This window comes from Tamandua tetradactyla, chromosome 13, assembly GCF_023851605.1.
Source record: "Tamandua tetradactyla isolate mTamTet1 chromosome 13, mTamTet1.pri, whole genome shotgun sequence".
Classification (NCBI taxonomy): Eukaryota; Metazoa; Chordata; class Mammalia; order Pilosa; family Myrmecophagidae; genus Tamandua; species Tamandua tetradactyla.
This window is the reverse complement of record NC_135339.1, coordinates 9,923,647-9,945,114: the sequence shown is the minus strand read 5'-3', so window position 1 is coordinate 9,945,114 and position 21,468 is coordinate 9,923,647. Positions and strand designations below refer to the sequence as shown.

The following is a 21,468-nucleotide window of genomic DNA, read 5'->3' as shown; positions in this document are numbered from 1 at the left end:
CCAGCACAGCTCCTGCACCCGGACTCTACCAAAGCTTCCCCATGCCCACAACCCCATCCCTGTGAGGCAAGAAGGCTGACCCAGCAGCTCCTGATCCCCACACACGGTTCATTATTATTACGTAGACCACACACCACCAGCCAGCTACTCCCCTGCATGCTTCCTGCTGTGTCTCAGGCATTAGCACCTGTGTTCCAAGGGTGAGGACCCAGAGCTCAGAGAGGTCACCACAGACCATAAGTAGGTGGGAGCAAGGAATCGGCAAGCCGCCTTTACTTATTTATTTACTTATTTATTTTTCATACTCAATGTGAAACTCAAAAGGTGCAAAAAATTATGCAGCGAAAAAAAATACATCTCCCATCACTTTCCCAAGTCACTATGTTTCCCTCCCACAAACAGCATTTCCTTACAGAGAATATATGTGTCTGCCCAAATATGCACATGTCTAAGCTGGCTCTGACATAAGCACACAGCGCCCCTGCTCTCACTTCACTACTCCACCTTACGGGTACTCTGTGTGCTTTGGAACTGCTGCCTCTGAGTACACAAAGAGCAATAGTTTGCCATTAAATGTACATAATATGTAACCAATTTGCTGGAGATGGACATTGAGCTCAGTGCCAATTGCTGCTGTAACAAACAATGCTACAGTAAATCCTCACACCTTAAGGAGAGCCTGGCTGCGGGGATTGCTCTCCAAGGATTTGTCACAAGCCCTGCGAGCGGGTGCAAGCAGAGCTGGGAAACCTGGGCTTTGGGAATCAGATCTGTCCAAGCCCCTCTCTCGCCACCTGCATGAGTGGAACGAGTCCCTTTACCATTCTGAGTCTCAGTTTCCTCACTGATAAAGCGGAGATAGTATAACCCTCACCCCACCCAGGGTTGCTGTGAGGATGTCGCGAGCTGGTGCAGGTAAAGCATGAGTGGGATAGAGGGATGGAGAGACGGGGGCTGTTCCTTTCCAGCAAGAAGCCTGGTGCTGCTGGGAAGTTCAAGCCCTGCTCTCTTCTACTTGCCATCTGGTCTCTGGACTCGGCATGAGGAATGGAGCCCAAAGGCACCACCCCAGGAAGGAAAGATGTGGCCCCCCCAGGTTTGTGGGGATGCTGAGCTCACCAGTGAAGCCTCTCGTGCCTGCAATGCCCATGTTTCCTCCAGTCTCACCCATGCCCGCTGCCCACAGTCCAGCCACTAGGATCCTACTCTACTGCCTCCAGGCCTTCCAGCATGTTCTTTCCTCTGCCCGAGATGCTATTCTGCTTTCCCAGGCCCTTCCACCTCTCGATTCCTACTCAGCCATTAGACCCCCCCCCTTAAAGGTCGCCTCCCCTGGGACACCTTCCCTAAACACGATGCCATGGCTTTGCGTGTGTCCCTTCTTTAACCACCACCAAGAATGAGATCAGTCCCGAGGCCAGAACCGAGGGGGGCGGGGCCAGGGCAGGGGGCGGGCTGTCAGGGAGCAGTCACAGGGACAGGTAGGCTGGCCCCAGGACCAGGCGTGCGCTGCGACGGGACTGGCGTGAGCCCCTAGCCAGGTGGACGACACCTGCTCTCAGGGTTTCAGAAGACCATCTTCATGACATTTAGATACGGAAGGATTTCTAAAGACAAGAAAATGAGCTAATAGAAAGGCATTAACACATTTTGACTACAATATAGTAAGAAACTTGTGTTCATCAAGACCAGCCGCTAACCAAAAAAAGACATCTGGAACATTATGCTGAGTGAGTCTAGCCAAAAACTAAAGGACAAATACTGTATGGTCCCACTGATGTGAACCGACATTCGAGAATAAACTTGGGATATGTCATTGGTAACAGAGACCATCAGGAGCTAGAAATAGGGTAAGATAATGGGTAATTGCAGCTGAAGGGATACAGACTGTGCAACAGGACTAGATACAAAAACTCAAAAATGGACAGCACAATACTACCTAATTGTAATGTAATTTTGTTAAAATACTGAATGAAGCTGCAAAAAAAAAAGAATAAAGTAAATTTATATGTACTTAAAAAAAAAAAAAAAAAAAGACATCTGCCATGCTTATGTTCCGACTGCAAAGGAAAAGTCCCGATTAAAAAAAAAAATTAGGGCGGGCCGCGGTGGCTCAGCGGGCAAGAGTGCTTGCCTGCTATGCCGGAGGACCCCGGTTCGATTCCCGGCCCCAGCCCATGTAAAAAAAAACAAACAACCAAACAAAATATAATAAAACAAGATGTTTCCCTTTCTTCCTCCCTTCCTTCCTTCCTTCTCTGTCTTTCCTTCCCTTCCTCCCTCTCTCTTAAAAAAAAAAAAAAAAATTAAACTATAAATAGGCACGTTGGGGACTTCATTGCATCCCGCAATTTGGCAAGTTCTTAGTCTTGACGCACACTCAGGAGGGCATGGGCTCAAAGTAAATAGGATCTCTTCGAGATGTGACTTCAGTTAAGGTGGGGCCGGACTGAATCAGGTGCGGCTTTAATCCGGAATACTGGAGTCCTTTCTATGCAGAGTGAACGTGAGACAGAGAGAGAAACCAGGGACAGCAGCCAGAAGTCAACGGGACCCGGAGAAGACGCTGCCATGTGCATCGTCATGTGCTGGGAGAAACCAAGGAATCTCAAGGATTGCCAGCCCACCAGAAGATGCTGGCCCCAGGAGGATGCAAGCCTTCTAGCCTCTGAAACCACCAGCCAAGAAATTCCCGTCGCTAAGCCAACCCACCGCACAGTATTTGTTTTAGCAGCCAGGAAACTAAAACAAGGTGTTTCGTAGAAGAAGGGGAAAAATAGCCCATAAAGCAATGAAGAGATAGATGCTCAACCTCATGTGTCACGAGGAGACTGTTATCTGAAATCATAGTAAGGTAACGGTTTGTGCACAGAATTTCCTTTTGGGATGATGAAAATGTTCAAAAATGAGGTGGTGATGACTGGTGCATAACCATGAGGACACTAAAAACTACTGAATTGTATGCTGTAAATGCAAATAATCTGGTATGTAAATTATATCTCAATATCTTAATAAAACTGCTTAAAAATATATATATATTGGTCCCAGGATTAAGAGTTGGCTCTGCATTCTAGAACATGCTCCCATGTCCTCAGTGTGATCCTCTGGCAACAAAGTACAGCATTAGAACAACTGTCGGACAATATAGGACACATCCCAGACTTATTTATATCCCCACACAGCTTGGAACACAGTGAGTTGTAATTAAAAGTTTTAAATGTGCTGTTCTAAAAAAAAAAAACAAAACTCACGTACATGAACAACCAAAAGACAAATACAAGAATGTTCTTATCAGCATTATTTGTGATCGCAAAAACCTGGCAACAGTCCATATGCCCATTAACAACAAAATTAATGAAGAAATCAGAATGTACTATGCAGCTGTAAAATTGATTGATTCTACCTACCATATACAGTAGATGACTCTCAAAACAATAATGCTGAATTAAAAAAAGAGGAGAATTCAAACAGTGTTATTCCATGTGCAAAAAAAGTTCAAAAATAGGACAATCGAAACTATGTATTTTAGGGTCCATGCTTAAGTGATAAAACTATTATAGAAAAGCAAAGATTTGTGAACGTAATTAGGGATAGTGGCTCTGTCCCCATGGTGGGGGAAAAAGACATCATCAGGGTGAGGTGCACAAGGGGTTTCTTCACACTTTTTAAAACTAATAGCAGGGATGGACGGGTGGTTCAGTGGTAGAATGCTCACCTTCCATGTGGGAAACCCGGGTTCAATTCCCAGACCATTCATCCCCCACCCCCCAAAAAAAGGAAACTGAATATGAGTTCCTGAAATTTCATTGTCGTTCTTATTACTTTAACTGGACATATCCATTCTATGTGCATTCCAAGTATCATTTTTCACTTTTTTAAATAATTGTAAAAACAGTACAAATAGATAACGGCCATTGGTGTACCTTGGTTTCTGTGGAATCCCAACTTCCAACCCATCCCAGGCCTACAAGTTGTCCCAGAGGCATGGAGGAGACAAGCAAATTTCAGAGAAGCGAAGCAGCAAAGAAAGCTGGAGCCCTGGGTTCAAATCCCAGTTCCAGTGAGATCTGAGCCTAATTACCCCACTCATCTGTGTTCTCACCTAAAATAAATCCCTGGTAAAATGATCCGTGGTAAGGGCTCAGTGAGTATTTGCTGAATGAATGAGTCAATGATTTCTAAGATCCCATCAAAACTACAACCCTCATCCAATGTATTCACTGTGGGAAAATTGTAGCTTCAACTATGAGCAACCTCCCCCCCCCCCCCCGCCACTACCCTGGCCCAAACACATACACACATGAATATCTCAGCATCTGAAGTGGCAAACCAGAAAGTTCTCTGCTCTATATGATCCAAACTTTTGGTATTTTAATGTTGCAGATTTTCTCTCCCAAATGTCAGCTTCTCTTGTATGTTTCCTTTCGCTGTCACAACAACCATACAAGTATATTCGATGGAATTTTACCAAATGGCATATCTTGCCATTTGTAAACCCATAGACATACAAACTCCTCTCTCACCACTCTGCCAGGTTCTGTCTTGGTGCCCAGCGCTTTTGGGGCTCTGATCCCTGACTCCAGATGCAAATGCCCAGGGCAGGACAACTGGATTTCAGGAAGGATGAAAGGTATGTGAGGAAGAGATACGCCTTGTGCCAGGCGTCCCCAGCAAGAGAGGGACCCTGGGAATGACGTTCACTAACGAGACTGATGGCACAAGCCCAGGCCAACTCCATTCCAAACCACCCTCCCTCCTTCTTGGCATCAACTCTGCTTGGCTGGGAATAGGAAGGAGAAACTGGAATCTAGCAAGACCCAAATCACAGGAATAGAATAGCGCCTTGGTTAAATGCACGGGACTTAAAGTCAAAAAGAAGCTCTCTGAGCCTCCTGTTCAGCATCCCTAAAGTGTAACAATAATCCCACCTCCAGGAGCTGTGGGGTGGCTTGGATGAAAGAAAGTATGCAAAGTTACTTGCAGATCAGCATCACAAAAGAGAGAAAGAGTTGCCATATCCCCAGGCCACTTCTGTTTGATTTTGGAAGGAATAAGACCTTCTTATTTGGTTTTTAATTGGGCTCATCTGTAGCTAGTGTTGCAGTGAGTGGGACCCTGGGGGTTTATAGGCACCATTTGTCTTGGCCATACCAGCCTGGTCAACCCACCGGTGGCACTCAGGCCACAGCAAGCATGCTCAGGAGGGCGGGGCAGTATGTGCCACATCAAACCCCACATGAGTGGCAATGGCCTCGGCACACCTAACATGGGGCGTTTTGGAAAACAGGCTGTACCTGAGGGGCACAGCCAGGCAAGCTGCAGGAGCTGGGGTAGCTCAAATTTTAAAGAGAATGCATTGGGGCAGGAACTTGGCCTCAAAGATTTTCAAATTAGGAGGCCAATGACCAGGACAGGAAAGGTAGGCAGTCCTGCACAGAATCCAGTAAAAGAAATGCTGTCTTCCAGAAAGCCTAAGCCAGCTGTGTCAGGAGCCTGGGGAGCACCCGAGCACCTGATTTCACAGCCCTGTATGAGACGAATGAGGTGCTTGATTTGCCTCCATCCTCCAGAGCAGAATCAGCCAACAGGGCAGGCACACTGTTAGGCCCCCTCCTGCTCCATGGAACCATCAAAGAGGGACCACAGCACTTTCCACCGCAGAGCCCACATGCAGCCTCAGAATCTTTCTCAACACAGCACTCAAGGATGCCTCCACCCCCCACCTTCAGATGTAAGCTATTTGTCATTCTGAACCTTAATGGAATTATGGATAGAGGTCAGTCTGATGGAAAACCAACTTCAACCTCAACAAAAGTGGCAAATGTATCCACATCAGGAAAGAAGAATGTGTCTTTTGGTTTGATTGGAGGTTCTGGGTGAGATAGGACAGAAGGGGGACAGGGTAGTGTGTCTGAAGAATGAAGTATCTGTCCTGTCTCAGACTCAGAAGGCAAGTCTATCCAGTGCCCTTGCCTTTCTCCCCCATTCTCCTTTGTCTTATGTGAAAATTGTTTGAAAACTCCGTGTCCTTATAAATCAGTCTCTTCATCTGCACAGTGAATATTTCTTGAGTGCATACTCTGAGCCCAGCACTGTGCCCAGCAGGACACTGTCCTGGACTTTTCAGAACTCTCAGCTCTTAGTACTGTGGGATTCCAGGATTAATCCAAGCCTAACACTGACGAGTGTATGCAGACAAGCCGAGAGCAGGGTCTGGAAGGAAAAGTTGTGCATCTGTGAAAGCATGGACCCAAAGAAACAGGCCTACATGGAAAGGGAAGAGGCTGCAGACAAGTGGAGAGGAGGGAGGCCTTTCCTTGGGGATTTGATCATTGCCCACCGTCGGGGCAAGGGGTGCAATAAGAAGAGAGAAAAACGGGGTTTGATCAAGTGTCCTCAGTGTTACTGAGTTCTGCAAGAATCACAGCAGCCCAGATGGGGAGAAGTGGGGGCTGGAGAGCTGAGCACCTGCCTTCCTTGGGGCTTGAGGCTCCCACCAAGGCCACCTCCCAGGTCTTATGGACACCAAGGCTTGAAGGGAGTCCAGAGACCAGAGCAGAATGCAAACAAAAGTGCTGGAGAAAGCGGGACGGGGCAGGCCTGCAGATGCTTGAGCCCACAGCATCCTCCAGCCCTGGCAGGGTCCACACCTCCCCAAAGGGCCCGGCCACAGGGCAGCCTGGGCACCTCCTAAAGGGTTTTCCAGGGCAGATCGAGCACCTGGGCGATCACTGTGGGCACCCCAGGGCTGGGACAAGCTCTCCAGCTCACCCCCAGGGCAAGGGATGGAGCCAGAGGCAGGGGAGAGAGGGAGAGGCCAATCCTGGCCAGAGTCCCATTCCAGTCCCTGGAGCCTCCAGCCTCCCTTGTCCTCGCCACCATCTCATCTTTATTTCAGCACAGCCCCTATTTGCTCTTTCAATTCTTCCTGGAAGACTCCAAACAGCATATTTGCTCAAGAGCGGAGGACAACATCCCAGCCTTAGAGAGGCAGAGTATTTAGGCAAATGCAAACATATGCTGATTTCTTTTCTTAGTTACATTCTTGGCAGAGGAATCATTTCACCCAGAGACAAAGTGGGACTTCCGAGGGCCCACCCCATTCCATCCTAGCCCCAGGCAGGTGGCTGTCAACCCTCACCAGACCCCCCACACCCTTCAAAAACACACAACACAGGCAGCCGTGCCAATCAAAGAGTGGCATGAGTGTCCCTCGCGAGGGAATCGTTCTGTATCTTGACTGTGGTGACGGTTACGTGAATCCACGTTACAAAATTGCGTAGAACCAAAAACACACATGCATGTAAAGCTGGTGAAACCTGGAGGAGGCGCTGGGATGGTATCCGTGTCCAACCCTGGCTGTGCTATTGCACTGGAGTTATGTGAGCTGTTACCACTAGGGAAGCTGGGTGAAAGGCACATGGGAGTGCTCAGAATTATTCCTCCTAATCGCATGTGAATCCCAATGGTGTCAAAACAAAGTTAAAAAAAAAACCACATAAGGTGGAAACCATGTTATCTCATGCCTACGACTGATCTGTTTTCACAGAGCAGACAGAAGAAAATCAGAAGCTAGTTCTCACCCATTTTTGTAGTTTATTTGCAAGCAAATTACAGTTTTCCATCTAGGGGGGTTTCAAAGAGGCCGTGGACAGCCGTGCCCAGCCATGCCCACAAAGCTCCTGGACCCCCCAACCCCAGCAGGGTCCCGAGACTCTCAGGGCCTGTCCCAGCCATTTCTAACCTTCCCCACTGCTCCTGCCAACCTCTGCCCTGGTGTGAGATCCTGCAACTGCAGGCAGATCAGGGCCAGAGGAGGCAGGAAAGCTGGGCAACTTTAGGGAAATCTCTGAGGGGAGGTCTGGAGGACCTCCCCGGCCGGCCCTGCTGCTGCCTGTCCACAGCCTGGCAAGACCCTGCCAGCAGTTTATTTATATTGTATGGAAAACTCCAAGATGATTCCAACTTCAGCTGTCCTGCTAAGGGGGTGTTGCCAGGCAACTCTAGTGGCGGCCTGTGGATGTGTTTACGCAGCTGTGCCCCAACTCACAGAGCTCAAGGTTGGGGCTCCCACCCGGGGCCTACCTAGCCGCAGACCGCAGTGGGGGTGGGGGTGGGGAGTCGCTCAGCCGACCAAAGCGTCGGGCACGTCGATGCCCCCCCCTCGGGCCCCGGCCGCCCCACTCACCGTACTCGCTGTCATAGAACATGACGAACTTCTGCCAGCGCAGCTCCGTCACCAGCTTGAGCATGACGTCGTTGAGGCGCACGGGGGGCCTCGAGGCCAGCGTGTAGGCCTCGCCGTCGGGGCTGGGGTTCAGGTGGCAGGCGGTGCGGGGCGAGCCCCCCGGGTTGCGCTGCACGAAGAGGTGCGGGATGTGCATGGCGTCGGTGAGCGACTGCAGAGCGTTGGCGGACGCACAGCCCGTGGATGTGACCAACGCCAAGATCCCCTGCGTCATGAGGTCACAGGCTGGAAAGAGGCGGGGAGAGAAAGGGGGCGGTCAGGATGGGGACAGCGCACGCCAGGGGCATTGAGGGTCGCTGCCTCCCCCACCCCCCACCCCCAGGGCTAAGGATCCATCCCGGACCGAGACGTGCCCTCCCATGAGTCTCACCGAAAGCCGGGCCTCACCTCCTTGCGCCCATTTAACAGATGAGGACACAGGCGTGGAGCTTCAGAAGGGTAAAGCCTTTGCCCTCGGCTCCATACCCAAACGGAGCTGCTGAATTAGCCGCCCTGCTTCCGGCTTTGGTCTCGGACCCTCAGGAGCAGAGGGTGCATTTGGGTATCTGTGTCTCCCCAACAATACACTGTGTACCCTACCATTGCTGGCTGAACTCAACTGACTTAAAATGAAGGGACTGTTTCGGGTGTACGGATAGTTCAGTGGTTAGAATGCCCACCTTTCACGTTGGAGACGCGGGATCGATTCCCAGATCATGCATCCGGGGGGAAAAAAAAGAGAGAGGGAAAAATGAAGGGAATGAATTACATCGGGAAGCCAGGGGAGCTGCTTAATCCACAAGACCCCTGATTGCAGGCCAAAAGAAGAAGACAGAAGCCTTAGGCTTTCTAACCAACTCCACTTGATTCACATCATAAAAATAGTAGGTCAAGCCCCAGAGGAAGCAGTTGGTTCCAGAAGCCCAGAAGCCCATGATTATTCAAAATAATCCACTCGACAATGTTGTCAATACACTTGACAATAACAAAAGCAGGTGCTCCTGCAGCAGAGGCGGTCACGGTGGGCGCGGGAGACTCTGGCGCTGGCGGCCCCCTCCAGGGTTGACATACTCGGGGCCGTCCTTTGAGGGCACCCAGTGACCGTGCAGGCCGCCCCTTTTAGCCGCACCCCTTCACCTTCCGGGCATCCGCCTGATTAACAGAGAGACCCACCTCCCCCGGCACTGCAATCCACTGCACGGGTTTTGAGGCAAACGTTTATTAAGAATGCCTTCCGTGGGGGCAGAAACGGGGCAAAGCAGATGCAGTTTCAAAACACAGCCTGGGAACGTCAGCAGGCCATCTGCAGCTCACGGCAGACTTCTGAACCACTTCGACGCAGTTCTGGCGGCGGAGAGCCCCAGGGTTTGTGTAAGGTCTCAGACAAGGCCAGGAAAGAAGAGGAGGTGCAGGGGAAGCACCCCAGCTCTGGAGGGCAGGGGGAGGACGGGAAGGCGCAGGGACAGGAAGGCCTGTCCACGAGCTCACTGTATCCCACGTGGGGACACCCATCTTGCTCAAAAACGAGCCAGAGCAGGACTAGACACTGAAATGCCCGGCAGCTCTCCCTGCTGAACCCTCAGGCTCCCAGTGCAAGGTGAGGCGGTGGGGGTGGGTAAACAAGAGACGGTGAGGTCTCTCTCGGGAACTCCCATGCAAGCACCCAAATGCTCCGGCCCCGTCCCATGCCTGCTGCACAAGGCAAGTCCTCAACAGAAATCCAATCGTGTCACGCTCCTGTTTAAGGCCCTTTGGTTGGGTGCTCCCTTGAGGATAAAGAAAAGCTCCACAGGATGCCTCCCACGCTCCTGGGACCTGCAGCCTCATGCTCCTCCCCATCCTCCTCTCCCCCATGGTCCAGCCAAATGCCCACCTTTCAGCCCCTTGAATCGATCACATGAGTCTTTGGGGATCAATCCTAACCCCCAGCGACGTTCAAGCCCGAACTCCTGCTCCTGTGGGTATGAACCCAATTGTAAATAGGACCTTTGAAGATCCTACTATGAGGAGGCCCAATTGGATCAGAGAGGGTTTAATCCAGTATGCCCGAAGTCCTTATAAGCGAAGGAAATTCGGATGCAGGCAGTCAGTAAAAGCCTGGAGAGAGGAGGAAGAGGCAGAGGAGGAGACAGGAGGGGACAGATGGCCAGATGACAGAGGCAGAGATTAAGCCACCACCAGAAGGCTGCAAACTGGAGACGGCATGGCCTGCTGATACCTTGATTTGGGACCTCCAGCTTACAAAACCCAGACAATAAATTTCTGTTTAAATCGACCAGCCTGTGGTCTTTTGCTCTAGCAGCCCTGGCACAGCAAGCCCCAAGGCTCAGACTCGACATTCTCCCGGGGCATTCCCTGGGCACAAGACCCACGAAGGGCTCCTCGTCATGTGTTCCCACGGCACCCTGCACTCCCCCATCACAGCCCTCCCTTACGTCGCTTGTGCCTGGCTCTGTTACTCGACATCGAGCCCTGGGATATGTCCCATACCCAACACGTGCTGTCGGCGAAGCCTGGTGGAGGCCTCAACACCGCCATGCTGTCAGATCAGCGATTCCACTGTGACCGTCTATCCAAACCAGGGGAAACGTGTTTGATCCAAAAACTATCAGTGGATACTCACCTATACTCTTGAAATATCATGAATAATCTAAAAGATCCTAATAGGTGAGTGGCTATGGAAATGCCTTTAAACCTATTTATAAAGGTACTCCAACAGCATGGAAAAGCGCTCATCATAAAAAAAGTTATGTGAAAATAATACAAAGTTGTATGTGTTTTATGATACCAATTAAATAAAAATCAACACACTGGCCAGAAAGACTAGAAGCAAATATAGCAAAAATGTTCAAAGGGACTATATCTCAGTAAGAAGCCTAGAAGAGGTTTTCCGTCTTATCTCTATCTTGCCAAACGCTCTTGTCATGAATCTTCAGTGTCTCTAGAAAAGGGGGAAAATTCACCAACGCTAGATAAGCTATGTAGGAGGAATGACTATTCTGGGAGGATTTTCTCTGTGTCCTGCACTGTCTATACATTTGTTCTCATGACATCCATGGGGAGTGGACGATACTGTCTCCATTTTACAGACAACGAGGATATGGGGCCCTGCAACCCTACAGAGGCAGGGCTGGCCTGGAACACTGCCCAATTCCTTTCCACAATGCCACTTAAGTGTAAAAACACTTAGGATGTGGGTTAAGTGAAAACCAGGGCTGGAAATTATACATTCACAGGTAAAAAAGCAGGCCCGTGTAAAAGGCAAGAGACAACACTAGAAGCAAAGGTTCTGTGATGGTGAAGACAAGTCATCACAGCGGCATCGCTGTCACTACCACTCGGCATGGCCCAGCCTACCTGCTGCCCCAGGTCATCACCTAACTCCTGACTGTGAGCCCTGATGCTGCTCACTCCACTGGGCTCTGAAAGCAGTGAGCCTCTCTGAACCTCAGTGTCTTCATCAGTTAGAGCATGACCTTCTCATGGGCACCCAGTGCAGGGCCAGGCCCTCAACAAGTGCTCAGTGCTGCTGGGTCCTTCCCTACCCTACGTTTCATGCGTGCACACAGCACACCCATTATGCACAAACTCCTACGCTGAGCACTATTGGAACACAGAGCAGAATGGCCACAGGCCACTCTTTTAAGGATCTATGGAAAAGACAGACCCCACAACGCGGTCTCACCCAGCACAGGGCGGGCTTGCTGAGGCCCATAAGAAAGGAGAGAGGAGCTCCCTGGGGCTCACGGGGGATGGGGGTGGAGGGAACTGTCATAGAATTGGAGTCAGGGCCTCAAAGGAAAAAATGGATTGTATTAGTAAAGGTGCTCTGGAGAAACAGAACCAACAAAATATATGTGTGGGTGGATGGCTAGATAGATGATGGATGGATGGATGGATGGGCAGACAGACAAACAGACTGATAGAAAGACAAACAGATAGAGATAGTCTGGAGCTGACAAGTCTGAGGTCAGGCAGACTGGAAGTTCTAATTAGAGTGGTATTGTAGTCTTGAGTTCAAAATCCATGGGGGAGGCCAACAGGTTGGAAACTCAGAGAAGGGCACATGGTGTAGTCTGGAGGCAGAATTTCTTTTTATGCAACTCTCTGTCTTTTGTTCTTACGGCCTCCAACTGATCGGATGAAACCCACCCACGCAATCAAGGGCAAGCCTCACAAAGTCAACTGCGTATAGATGTCAATCCCATCTACAAAAGACCTCAAAGCCATACCTAGGCAAGTGCTGAACTGAACAATTGGACACTGAAACTTAGCCAAGTTGACACATAAAATTAACCATCACGCGGGTTTAGATATGCAGAGATGGGGGAGGGCAGGGAACAGTGTGGACAGACACTGAGGCCAAACAGCAGGGGATGTGCTTGGGGACGAGGCAGTGCCTGGCTGGGCAGGGGCTCAGGGGGGGCCTGGCCTCATCAGGGGCACAATGGGCAGGAGGCAGAAAGAGTGCTGGAATTCACTGACCTCAGTTCCGGCAGCAGCTCCTCTGGTCAGTAGCTGTGTGGCCGTGGGCACGTTTCCCTTCCAAGCCTCTGTTTTCTAGAAAAAGGGGATACGAACCCACCTGGCCTCGCCCATGGGAGCACTGACATAGAACACGGACCGTGCATGGAACAGATGCTAAATAAATGTCGCTCTCCGCCCCTTTCCTTAGACATCCCAGCCTCCCCCATCACTGCAACGTCTGCATCAAAGCCATGCCTGGGATATTAGGAAACACTTGGTGCTTCAATCAAGAGCAATTTCATCCCTGCTGCTGTCACCTGAGGATGGGCACAGCTGACCGCCCTTCACACCACACCCCTGAGCTCCTTCCCCCCACCCTGTTCCCACCCCTACCCCCATCGTCACCACACCCCATTCCCAGATTTCCCCAAGCTGTGGGCCTCTGCCAGCAGTGCCGGTAATTAAAGCTGGAAGCCTCTCCCAGGCGCTAATGGAGAGGCTGGTGCAAGTCAATTTCCAATCCGTTGTGAATGGCCTGCTAATTGGGGCACCACAGAAATGATGGTTATTTGGAGGCTCCTAACATGGAAATAATAAGATCAAAATACATCAGATCAAAGCCATATCAGCTATTAACTTAATCAAGGTGGGATGATCATCGCTGGGGCAGGACGTTACACAACAGAGATGCAGACAGGGTGCAAAGGGAGACGCCCCCTCCTGAGCATCAGCGGGGGTCGCAGCCTGTTGTGGGTGCACCGTGGGGCCTCGGGCGACTGATGGGCTCTCTCTCTCTCTCTCTCTCTCTCTCTCTCTGGGCCTGTTTCCTTTGCTGTCAAATAAAGGTGATGGCACCCACTTCGCAGGGCCACCGTGTGCTTTCCATGAAAGATCTCTGTATGTAAAGTGCATGTCAGGTCACCCGGCTTGTAGCACCGCTGCCGTTTGCCTCTCCAGCTTGGTGCTCAGAGGGTGTTTTCGCGGCTTGCTGGAAGCTAACAGCTTTTGTTATAATTCTCTGCCTCCAATATCATATGGTCCTGAAGCTGATCTCTCTCTCTCCTGATTACAACAATGCAAGCCTGATGGTTTGATGAGGCCCCTGCAGAATGACTCACCACCTGGGAAAGCAGGGAGGTAGAGATGAACCATAAGGGGCAGCTTCAAACGCTGTTACCCAGGTTCCAGGACCCAGGGGAGCACCAGGTCTTTGCCAAGGTTTCAGGGGCCCACCCATAGCTTCCCAGGAATTGGGAGGAAGGATGCTTCCAGAGCTCAGGGCCTGGCCCAGATGAGAGGACCTGGAGGCTCAGCCAACGTTCCCAGATGTGGCCCCCACAATCACATCCCCAGCAGCTTCCCCTGGGGAGTATGTTAGCATCCAGCTGATCTGGTGTACCTCAGGTCCCTGTGGGAACACGGAAGCCCAGAGAGAGCTGGGAGCCTGGCCAAGGTCAGGCAGCAAGAGGACAAAAAGGGTAGCCAAACCAGACCACCAGGCCCCTTTACACCAGCCCTGGGAAGAGACAATGGTTAGCAGGGGACAGAGGCTGGAATTCTGCAATCGGCACTACCCAACCCATTCCCTGCATAGAAGTTCCTAGGGTGGCTCCACGATAAGTGCAGCTCCCAGGGAAGCTGTAACCAAGCGGGAAGCCAGGAAAGCTCCATCAAAGGCAAACCTGTGGCTCATTTGGTCACTCAAGGCCTGCAGGTGAATGTTGGAGGCAAGTGCCCAGAGACACTGAGATTCATTCTGAGCTCCACTATGGATCTATCTTCTCCACCCCTACCGGGATTTCTGGAAAATCCTCCGGCCAAGGCTGGGGGAAGTGATACCCAAGAAGGCTTGTGGTAGAAGAGAAGCACAGTTCCTGCCGAGGCCACCTGCTCACTATGCCCGACCACTGCCAGCACAGGCTCAGAGGGTCCTGAAAGCATTATTACCCAGGCACACCCACACTCACCTTTCCTGGAAGACCAGACCAGGTCCCGACATAGACAAGAGCAGCTTGCGTGGCCCCTGCTACCCTGAGACCACAAGCCCCCTCCACCAGCAGCTCGTGTGTTAACTTTTAATGGATTTTTCTGGATGGACAAGGCATAGGGGGCCCCTGCCTCAGAGATGCCTGGCAAGCCCCCATCAGCCTTTAGCAGGTAGGTGAGCTGCAGTCAAAGGGAAAGAGAGCTCGGGGAAGACCTGGGCTCAGCCCAGCCCTGCCCGGGAAGGAACGGCCTCTGTCCGAGGGAGTCCAGCAGGCCAGCTCCAAGGACCTGAGCCCCTCTGTCCTCCCAAGGGCTGCTCCTGCATCACAGGCTCCTGGAACTATCACCTGCTCCAGTCATCTTGCCTCTAACAGTCACGGCCACTCACCCTCCCCTGGCCACTCTCGTTATCAGTGACCTTCCTCTCCTCCTTTAAACTGACATTGGCCTTATTAATATCTGAATTCTGATGGCCAATGCTTTAAATTAAGGTAGCATTTATAAATACTTTATAGGCAATGAATAATTGACCAAATTTACTATTGTCATAACTCACAGTAAATTATTGATCTTTGGAGAATAAATTTTTTTTTCATGTTTTATTAAGACATTGGAAGGGTAAACAAAGCCATAAAATGGGGGGTGGGGGTGGGTGGCAGGGCTGTAGAAGGCAAGTAAAGGGTGGGTGGCACAGAGGGCTGGCCTCCCTGCGGGTGCCCACCCCTTCCCCACACCCACCATCGAAGGCATCCCAAAGGGCTCTGCCTCCCCCTGCCAAACACAGGACCAGCCTTTGACCAGCATAATGTTCTTCAGAATATTTGCTTAAGTAACCTCTCACCTGCCCTTCAACTTCCCCCAAGAGCTGCAATCCCATCTCCTGTCCCTCATCTTCCTCCCTCCTTGCCCAGTTCAGGGGCCCCACCCCTCGTGGCTATCTCCCCGTCGCTGACCCCGTCCATGCCTCACATGCCTCTCTCGCCTTCCTTGGTGCAGCCGCTCAAAATCCCAACCAGGCCAACCACAGCAGGTCAGCATGTCATCACCCCCTTCCCGGCACCCATCAGCAAGCAGCGGAGAGTCCTGGGGAGAGCCACACTCAGAGACTCAGGGACACTTGCGGAGTCCTGGTCACCAGCCTCAACAGATCCCTCTGTGCTGCCGCTCATGCCCTTCCCTGGTCCACCGCCTCACTTCCACGTCTTCCTCAGACCTCCCGGGCTTCCCTCAAGGCAACCAATGACCCTGCTTCATTCTTCATAGATTAGACCAGAAGCCATATGGCAGGGTGATTTTGACGGGTCAGACTGTGTCCCTCCAAAAAGGCTTGTTCCAGTCCTAACCCCAGTCTTAGTATTTAGAAATAGGGTCTTTGAATATGTGACTGGTGAAGATAAGGGTGGGCCCCAATTTGGACACAGAGACAAAGGGGAGACCCTTTCCTGCCTCCACCTAGCTTCTGGGGCCTGCTGGAGACCCTTGGCATTTCTTGGCTCCAGTCTCTGCCTCCATTATCCCATGATCATGAATCAAAGTAGGGGAGCTTCTTACAAAGCTGAATCTCCACTCCAAGGAGGGTTTCACTGAGAACTTGAAAGAGCCAAGGGGACAATGAGGAAGGAAGTGATGATGTTTCAGGTAAGCCAGAGCCCAGGGATTGGGCCCCAAGGTATGTGGTAGGTGTCACTCCTTCTTGCCTCTAAGTGTCTCATCTGCACCTCTCCCCTTGGGCTAGGAAGCCCCTTTGGCCCCAGGCTTGGTCTAGCAGGCTGAGCAGAAGAGTCCCATTAGAAGATGGACTGTAGACAAGGGGGCTGGTCCAGACGGAGCACCCGGAGCCAACGTGGGAGGGGAAAAGAGAGCTGGCGGCACCATGCTGCTCTCTGGGGCCTCATCCCTCTGCCAATTAATGAATCAAAACTGATTCCCTGCGCCTGCAGATTGGAAACACAGGAAACACTGGGTGGGAACGCACGCGCTTATTTATAGCTCTCCAGCTCCTCGTTAATGACTTTTACTGCTCCGCCAATGGAACGGCAGGCTCCTGGGCCCAGGATTCACTCAGAAGCCTACACTGTGAAAGTGAAATCAGGACAGTGACGGGTCCCAGGGACGCCCGCACGGCAGATCACCTCGGAGAACCTCGAAAGCAGCCAAGTATCAGGGGACCTCCCTGAAACACTCATTCTCAGAGCTCCAACCCTGACTGTTCCTTCCTGGGTGCCTGCAAGTCCTCACTCTGTCAACCCCTCAGCATTTAGAGCGCCCTCTTTGCCCTGCCTCTGAATATTCGTGTCCCCACAGCTACCCCCTATATCCCACCAGTGTCTCTCATCAGCCAACTGGTCTACCAAACTCCAACCTCTTCTTCCTCCACTCTACAGACTTGCCTCTGCTGCTGACATACCTGCCATGCTCTCCACTACCTGAGGTCAAAATACAATCTGTGCATTACCCCCAGCCCTCTCCTCACAACACAATATGGCACCAGGCTATCTTCCAACTTCACAAGCCCCATGCTCTCTGTCCACGCCACCATGCCTGTCCTACTACAACTCTGCACATGCTAGTCCCTTTTCCTGAAAAGCCCTTCCTCCTCTTCTCAGCCTTCAAAGTCCTGCTCATCCCCCAATATCCATCCCAAATGTCTCTTCTTCTACAGAACTTTCCTTGACTTCCCCCTTGCAGGCAAAATTAATCATTCCTTTTCCTCCAGATCCCCGAGTGCTCTATCCTAGCACAGGTCTATCGATGTTCTACCATTAATGCTTAATCATTAAAGGTCCCAGGAAGAGGGACTGAATCTCCATACACAGGGCCTGCTTCAGAGATGTTCAGGGAATGCTGGCTGAATGAATGAAGAGGTGGAAGCTCAGATACACAGGCACTAAGGAGGTAATTTGAAATACCAGTGCTACTGGTAAAAGAGTGCCGTGGATTAAATTCTGTATGCCAGTGTAGACATATTCTTGGTTCGGTCCACATTCTGGTGGTGTTGGCCCATTGTAACCAGGACTTCCTCAAACTGTCACTTCAGTTAAGGTGTGGCCCCAATCAGGTTGGGCTTTAATCCAGATGACTATGGTCCATTATAAACAGGATGAAATTCAGACACAGAGAGAGAGAGAGAGAGAGAGAGAAGCCATGGGAGCAAGAACTGGAAGTCAATGGAACTCAGAAGAGAAAGGAGACAAGGACACGACATGCATTGCCATGTGACAGAAAAGCCAAGGATCAAGGATTGGATAGCAGCCAGACCCAGAATGCCATTCTTCAGGGAGAAACCATAGCCTTACTGACACCTAGACTTTGGACTTCTCCTAGCTTCAAAACCATTATGCTAAATCCACATTGTTTAAGCCAACTCATTATATGGTATTTGCTTTAGCAGCTGAGAAATTAAAACAATGAGGAATCCAGAGAATCAGGACTTGGGTCAGGAACGAGAGAATGGGAAATTCTGCCTTGTCCAAGTGAAGGGGCTGGATTTGGTCCTAGATTTGGCTCAGAACCCAATGCCTGCATGGATGAGCCAGCGGGTCCTGGGCAACTCATTTCATCTCATTCTGTCCAAGAAGATGGGATGGATTACAAGTGAGAAAAGATGGTGATGACCTGAGCAGAGGTAAAAGTGCTGTCTTGGAGCTGGCAAGGGAAGGCACAGCCAAGCAGCCAGATTTGAAAATTTCTGGTTCCACAGGGTAGTGATTATGAAGCAGGATGTGGCTCAGAGAGGGCAGTGACAGATGCCCAGGCTGCACAGGATGACCTCAGGGATTCTACTGTTCCCTGGACACAGACAAAGAGAAAGGGATACGAGAAGGACATAGGGCACCTCTGTGTAGCCCCAACCAGGGCAGGCTGGGGTTGGGACAGTTCTTGGAAGAGATTTGGAAGCCTCTAAATCCCTGCTGTGTACCTTGAGCCCGGGGATACCTCCTGGAAATCAGGCCGTGCTGAAGAACTAATGAAGTCAAGGTCCCAGAGGGGCAGAATGGAGACATTCGCTCACCTCTAGTTTTTTCTTGGGGGTGGGGTGGAGAATGGCCCTGGAGCACCTCCATCCAGTGGGAGAAGAGGAAGGGAGACCTTTCACGAACCATCATGCCAGGCCATTCACTTAATGACTGCACGCCGTGGTCTCCCTGGGATGTGGGCCATACTACCTCATATTGACCAGAGGAACAGAGGTAGAGGCCCAAGGTGAGGGGAGCCTGGGTTCAAACCCAGAGAGCTGTGGCCCAGGAGAGAAGCAGGCCTACTGTTAGAACTGTGTACCCTTGGGCAAGTCACTCAACCTCCATGAGCCTCAGGTCCCCACTGCAGGGTTGTCCTGAGGAATGAATGAGCTTATTCATATAAAGAGCTTAGAACAATGCTTGGTGCACACACAGCAAGAGCTCCTGTCTCCTGGCCCCGGGTCCACCCCAAGGCTCAGACAGGAGCTGACAAGTGTGTGGGTGCCTGCCTGCTGAGCCTAGGACTCTCCAGTCTCTCCCAACCCCAGGGATTTATGCAGCAGGAACAAGTGTCATCTTTCAGCCAGCAGCACCATCAGAAAAAACTAGAGGTGAGCGAATGTCTCCATTCTGCCCCTCTGGGACCTTGACTTCATTAGTTCTTCAGCACGGCCTGATTTCCAGGAGGTATCCCCGGGCTCAAGGTACACAGCAGGGATTTAGAGGCTTCCAAATCTCTGACTTACACACAGTGGCAGTATGAACAGTCTCATTGTTTGTGGGTCTCTGTCACCCCCTAGACTGAGTTCCCAAAGAGCAGAGGCCAGCACTGGCTCACCTCTCTGTTCCTAGCACCCAGCCTGGGGTTGGATGCCCACAGCACCTTGGGCAGCAGGTGACAATGTGGAGAGTGCTGCAGGGACCTATTGTGGCTCTGCCCCTCCTGCCATCGCTGGGACACAATGGGAGGCTGCTCTCAGCAGCTCAACATCAGGCAACAGGCCTCTTCCCACAGGGGTGCCAGCACATACTCCCTCCCACAGCCCAAGGCAGCTTGGAGTTGAGCCCATCCAGCCCTCTGTGCTGGTCAGTCCCTGTTGGGAGCAGGACTGAGGCTTGGGCCTGAAGCCCACCCCTTTGAGAAGAGGAGGCCCCAGAGACCCAGTGGAGACCCCAGTCCATCAGGCCACCAATTCTGACTCCAATACTGAAGGGTTGGTGCCCACCCACAGGATGGGGGTGCACGGCCCATTAAGTGCCAAGAAGATGCTTTGGGAGCCAGGTAATCACACTTGCTCCTGGAGCCCACCACTAATATCTCCAAGTCCCTACTATATACCCAGTTGGAGGCCTTTTCACGCTGGGAACAGAGAAACGCTGAAGACATGCCCCGGGCCAGGACACACATGGTCTACAGAGAACCCGGGCAAGAGCTGGGATAGTTCATGACCCACAGGGAGCATCAGAATGGCCTCCAGGGGATGTCAGGGTAGCCCATGGGGGGACATCAGGATGGACCTCGGGGGGCATCAGGAGGGCTCATAGGGGACATCAGAAGGGCCCACAGGGGATATCAGGAGGGCCCACAGGGGACATCAGAAGGGCCCACAGGGGACATCAGGAGGGTTCACAAGGGACATCAGGAGGGCCCACAGGGGACATCAGGAGGGCCCACAGGGGACATCAGGAGGGCCCATGGGGGACATCAGGAGGGCTCACGGAGGACATCAGAGTGTCCCATGGGGGTTGTCAGGATGGTCCATAGGGGATGTCAGGATGGCCCACAGAGGGTATCAGGATGACCCACAGAGACATCAGGAGAGCCCACAGGGGACTTCATAGTGGCCATCAGGTGGGCTCACAGGGGATGTCAGGTAGGAGGCACAGGGCAGGCAGTCTCTGTGGCCTGGGTAGCAACAGGGTTTCCCGTTGGACAGTGGGGCTGATGCTGGGCAAGGACCTAGATAAAAAGGGGGCCCAAAGGAGGGCAACCCAGGGTATCAATCCTGTGGGAGCCAGAGCTGGGTCCCATGGCATCTGTGGATGTGTAACTACCAGCCGGAGCTCAACCCACACTGGGGAGAGAGGGATATAGTGGGACGGTGGCGTTCGCAGCAGAGGACTCTGATGCTCAACTGAGGGGCTCTGTTTTGACCAGGGAGCATTGAAGTGTTGCTGAGCAGAGGTGAGGCCTGCTCAGAGCTTGCCTTTAGGAAAGAGGCCCTGAGACGTCTACAGCCAGGGACTCCTCTCACCCTGGCAGGAACAGGGCATGTGGGGCCAGGATCATTGCAGAAATAGGGGTAGAGCCAGCCAGAGCAAGAAGCACAGTGGAGGCAAGCGGGAGGTCAGGCCTTGGAAGAGGCCACAAGTACCCAGATCCCCAGCCCCAGTCTAGAGCCAGGAGGATGGGTGGAGGTGACCTGAGCACATGGGGCACATGCTAAGCCATTACGGGCCATCATGTTGCATCCTGCACAGGCCAGAAGCATGTCATGATTCTCTCCGAGGCCATGGTGGGGGAGCCCACTTGGCACAGAGCTCCCACACTCAGAGCAAACAACCCCTTCTGGACAACAAGCCAGCTCACATGCAGACACCCCACAGTGTGCAGAAACACTGCTGCCCTGGGCAAAAGATGAGTTCTCCTGCCTGTGTGGGCAGCTCTCTCATCCACCCCGGACCATGGAGCCCCAAGGGGATTGGGCTGGGAAGATCCCTGGAGGTTCTGAAGATATTGGATTGGACTCTGTGCTGCTCAGCACCGGCTCCCCTCTACATGGTGACCTCTCACTCCAGTGAAGGGCAGCCCAGCTCAGCTCCAGGCAG

General features: G+C 51.9%; 1 protein-coding gene across 2 annotated transcripts in view; it reads right to left on the bottom strand.

Annotated features, from left to right (window-relative positions):
* Positions 1-21,468, bottom strand: part of GRID1 (glutamate ionotropic receptor delta type subunit 1) — a 729,341-nt gene that overhangs the window by 575,132 nt on the left and 132,741 nt on the right. For both annotated transcript variants that reach the window (XM_077124708.1, XM_077124709.1), the window contains one exon: positions 8,189-8,473. In XM_077124708.1, coding sequence (XP_076980823.1) covers positions 8,189-8,473 — 285 coding nt within the window. The remainder of the gene's footprint in view (positions 1-8,188; positions 8,474-21,468) is intronic.